Source organism: Polistes dominula, unplaced genomic scaffold (genome assembly GCF_049000335.1).
Source record: "Polistes dominula isolate Pdom_NZ unplaced genomic scaffold, Pdom_raw_medaka contig_32, whole genome shotgun sequence".
In the NCBI taxonomy this organism is placed as follows: domain Eukaryota; kingdom Metazoa; phylum Arthropoda; class Insecta; order Hymenoptera; family Vespidae; genus Polistes; species Polistes dominula.
The window spans coordinates 3,509,359-3,512,201 of NW_028300880.1; the positions used below are offsets into that span (position 1 = coordinate 3,509,359).

Consider the following 2,843-nt stretch of genomic DNA (forward strand, 5'->3'; position numbering starts at 1 on the left):
TATAAGTAATAAACACTTTACCGACCGGTAGCGGTTCGAGAATTCTATGCCCTTCTCACCAACCACTCAGTCGCATATCGTCCGAGACACCGGCTCGGTTTCGGCTTAGACTGTCGCGCGGGAATATTTGCGCTTTTCTTATGCTCTAGTAAAATTATACGCTTTGTGTTATTATAGGATAACCAAATTTAATAAAATCTTTTATTTTATTGATATAAGTGCTAAACAATATTTATCAATAAGCTCTGTGGAATAAAAGTCGATTAATCGACTGCCGGTCGATAAAGTATTACGTACATAGACTACGTGCGCTCAAAATGATCGGAATAAATTAGGAATAAATAACTAATTAAAAATATTTTATCTTATGCTTAGAAATAATATAGCAAAAAAATACACAATTATTTAAAAAAACCTTAAAATCCCTAAGATTCTTTAAAAAACGACATTAAAAACATCTTTTAACTGTAACACTTCTTTTCTGCATAAAAACAATATTTTCCATCAAAGGTAAAAAAAAATTCCAAAGAATTTTAAAAAGTCATTAAAGTGTCCTGGTTTTTAATTTGTAACAATGCATTAGTATTCTTATTTACTTAATAGATTTGGATTTTTCAAAACTGCGACACAAATATCTCATTTTATAAAGCGATTTATTTTTATGCCCCATATCATTACAAAGTTTTTATTTTTAATTTATTTCGTAAGTTGTTTACAAGGTAAAATAGCTATAAAAAATCCTGCTACCCGGACAGTTTTAAGGGGGTATTCTGGTCTAGAAGCCTACATTTTAGGCATTTTTCAAACTAAGATAAAAAAAAATGAAAAGCATTTTTAGTATCCACTTTTTTATATGATGTTTATTAACATTTTAAGAATGAAAAAAAAATCGTGAAAAAAAATATAAAAAATTCGTAAAAATACAGGCCGGTGAAGTGGGGGCTACAAAAAAAAACGGTGCACCCTGGTTGACATGATTCCAACCCATGTAGTGATCTGAAACTCAAAAATTTGGAAAATTCTTAACCAGAAAAGATGTCGCTATCGGGTGACCTTTAGTAAAAAAGAAATTCACAAAATGGCGTCGAAATAAAAAACAAATTTTTTTTACCCCTTTTTTTGATCTTTTCGAATTTTTTTAAAATACTAAAAATTAAAATTTTTCAAAATCCAAAGGTCACCCGATAGAGAGATATATAAAGAAGATTCCCACCAAATTTCAAAGAAATCGGTTCAGTAGAACTTGAGATATCATGTCAACCACCTTAAAAAAAAGTAGTTTCGAGAAAAACGCGTTCAAAGTTTCGCGTAATAAAGGTAGGATGCCGCGTCACTAAAACAGCTATATCTCCGAAAATAATTTGAATTTTAAAAAATCATTTTAAGGACATATTCTTAAAAGGTCTGTGTTAGCATAACAGCTGCTAGTCTCGGGGAAGGAAAACTAGTTTGTAATGGTCCCCGGGGTAGGTGGGTCCCAGTCACCACGACACAGCGTGTCCTCAGGTTGCGGATAGAGAAAAGGTCTCTTGGTCCTGCATAGGGACGGAGGTTAGTTGCGAATAAATTGAATAAACAGTCGTGAATAGCCGACTTGGAATTGGCCCTCCTGTTCGGGGGTTGGGCGTAGGTCTGATTACCCTAATCCGTAAAAAGACTTTATCAAGAAACAAATAAAACTGCCATGAATTCTAGTAGGGTAAAATTTTCCGGAGATAAACTAGTCCCCCGTTCGGATCTCCGGGTGGGGACTACCTAGGGGAATTCGTGTCGGGTAAAGTCAAAAAACAGAAGGGACTTTAAAATGGGCACCTGGAACGTGCGAAGCCTGTTCAGACCTGGGGCGCCTCAGGTGATGGTCGGGGAGGTAGAGAAGTACGGGGTAGAAATCGTCGCGCTACAAGAAACTAGATGGGCCGAGGAAGATTCGGTCAACGCGGGAGCGTATACGCTTTACTGTGGGGGGTCGGAGATCCATAGTTTCGGTGTCGGGTTCATGATTAGGAAAATAATACTATCCGCGGTAAAAGACATTAGGTTTATAAATGAAAGGTTAGGACTGATCGCATTACAGGGGCGATGGTACAAGGTTGCGATTATTAATGTGCACGCGCCGACGGAAGATAAAGAGGACGAAGTTAAAGACGGGTTCTACGAGGAACTTGAGCGCGTCGTGGATCAATTGCCGAAAGATTACATGAAGATAGTCGTAGGAGATTTTAACGCGAAAATCAGTAAAGTAGAATTTTTTAGACCAACGATTGAGTTCGGGAGTCTTCATAAGGAAAGTAACGATAACGGAGTAAGGGTAGTTAACTTTGCGACCGGGAAAAATCTCATCGTTAAAAGTACGTTTTTTAAACATAAAAACATCCATAAACAAACTTGGATTTCCCCGGACGGAAATACGCTTAACCAAATAGATCACGTTCAGGCAGATAAACAAAGATACACGAACTTACTAGATGTTAAGTCGTACAGGGGGGCGGATTGTGATTCGGATCATTTTTTGGTTATTGCTAGGATGAGGGAACGGCTTTCCGTAAATAAGATCAATGGATAGCGGATAGGAAATAAATGGATAAACGTAGAAAAGATTATCGAAGGAGAAAACTGAATAAAGTACGCGGCCGAAGTAACGAAAAGACTCGTGTCTGCAAAGAAAATTGACGAAGCAGACGAAAGTACGGATAAAAAATGGGAAAAAATACGCAACGCGATGGTCAAATCGACGAAAGCTATCGTTGGTTTTTGCAAAAGGCACAATAACAAACCATGGTTCGACGAAGAAAGCGAGTTAGCCATCAATGTCCGAAACTAAGCATGTATCTCGTGGCTGACTC

The 2,843-nt window shown here is 37.4% G+C and overlaps 1 protein-coding gene across 1 annotated transcript; it reads left to right on the plus strand.

Annotated features, from left to right (window-relative positions):
- The first annotated feature begins 1,804 nt into the window (after positions 1-1,804).
- On the plus strand, positions 1,805-2,563 carry LOC107073461 (protein CFDP2-like). The gene has a single exon (XM_015334139.2). The coding sequence runs from the start codon at positions 1,805-1,807 to the stop codon at positions 2,561-2,563; it is 759 nt and encodes a 252-aa protein (XP_015189625.2).
- The last annotated feature ends 280 nt before the right edge of the window (positions 2,564-2,843 follow it).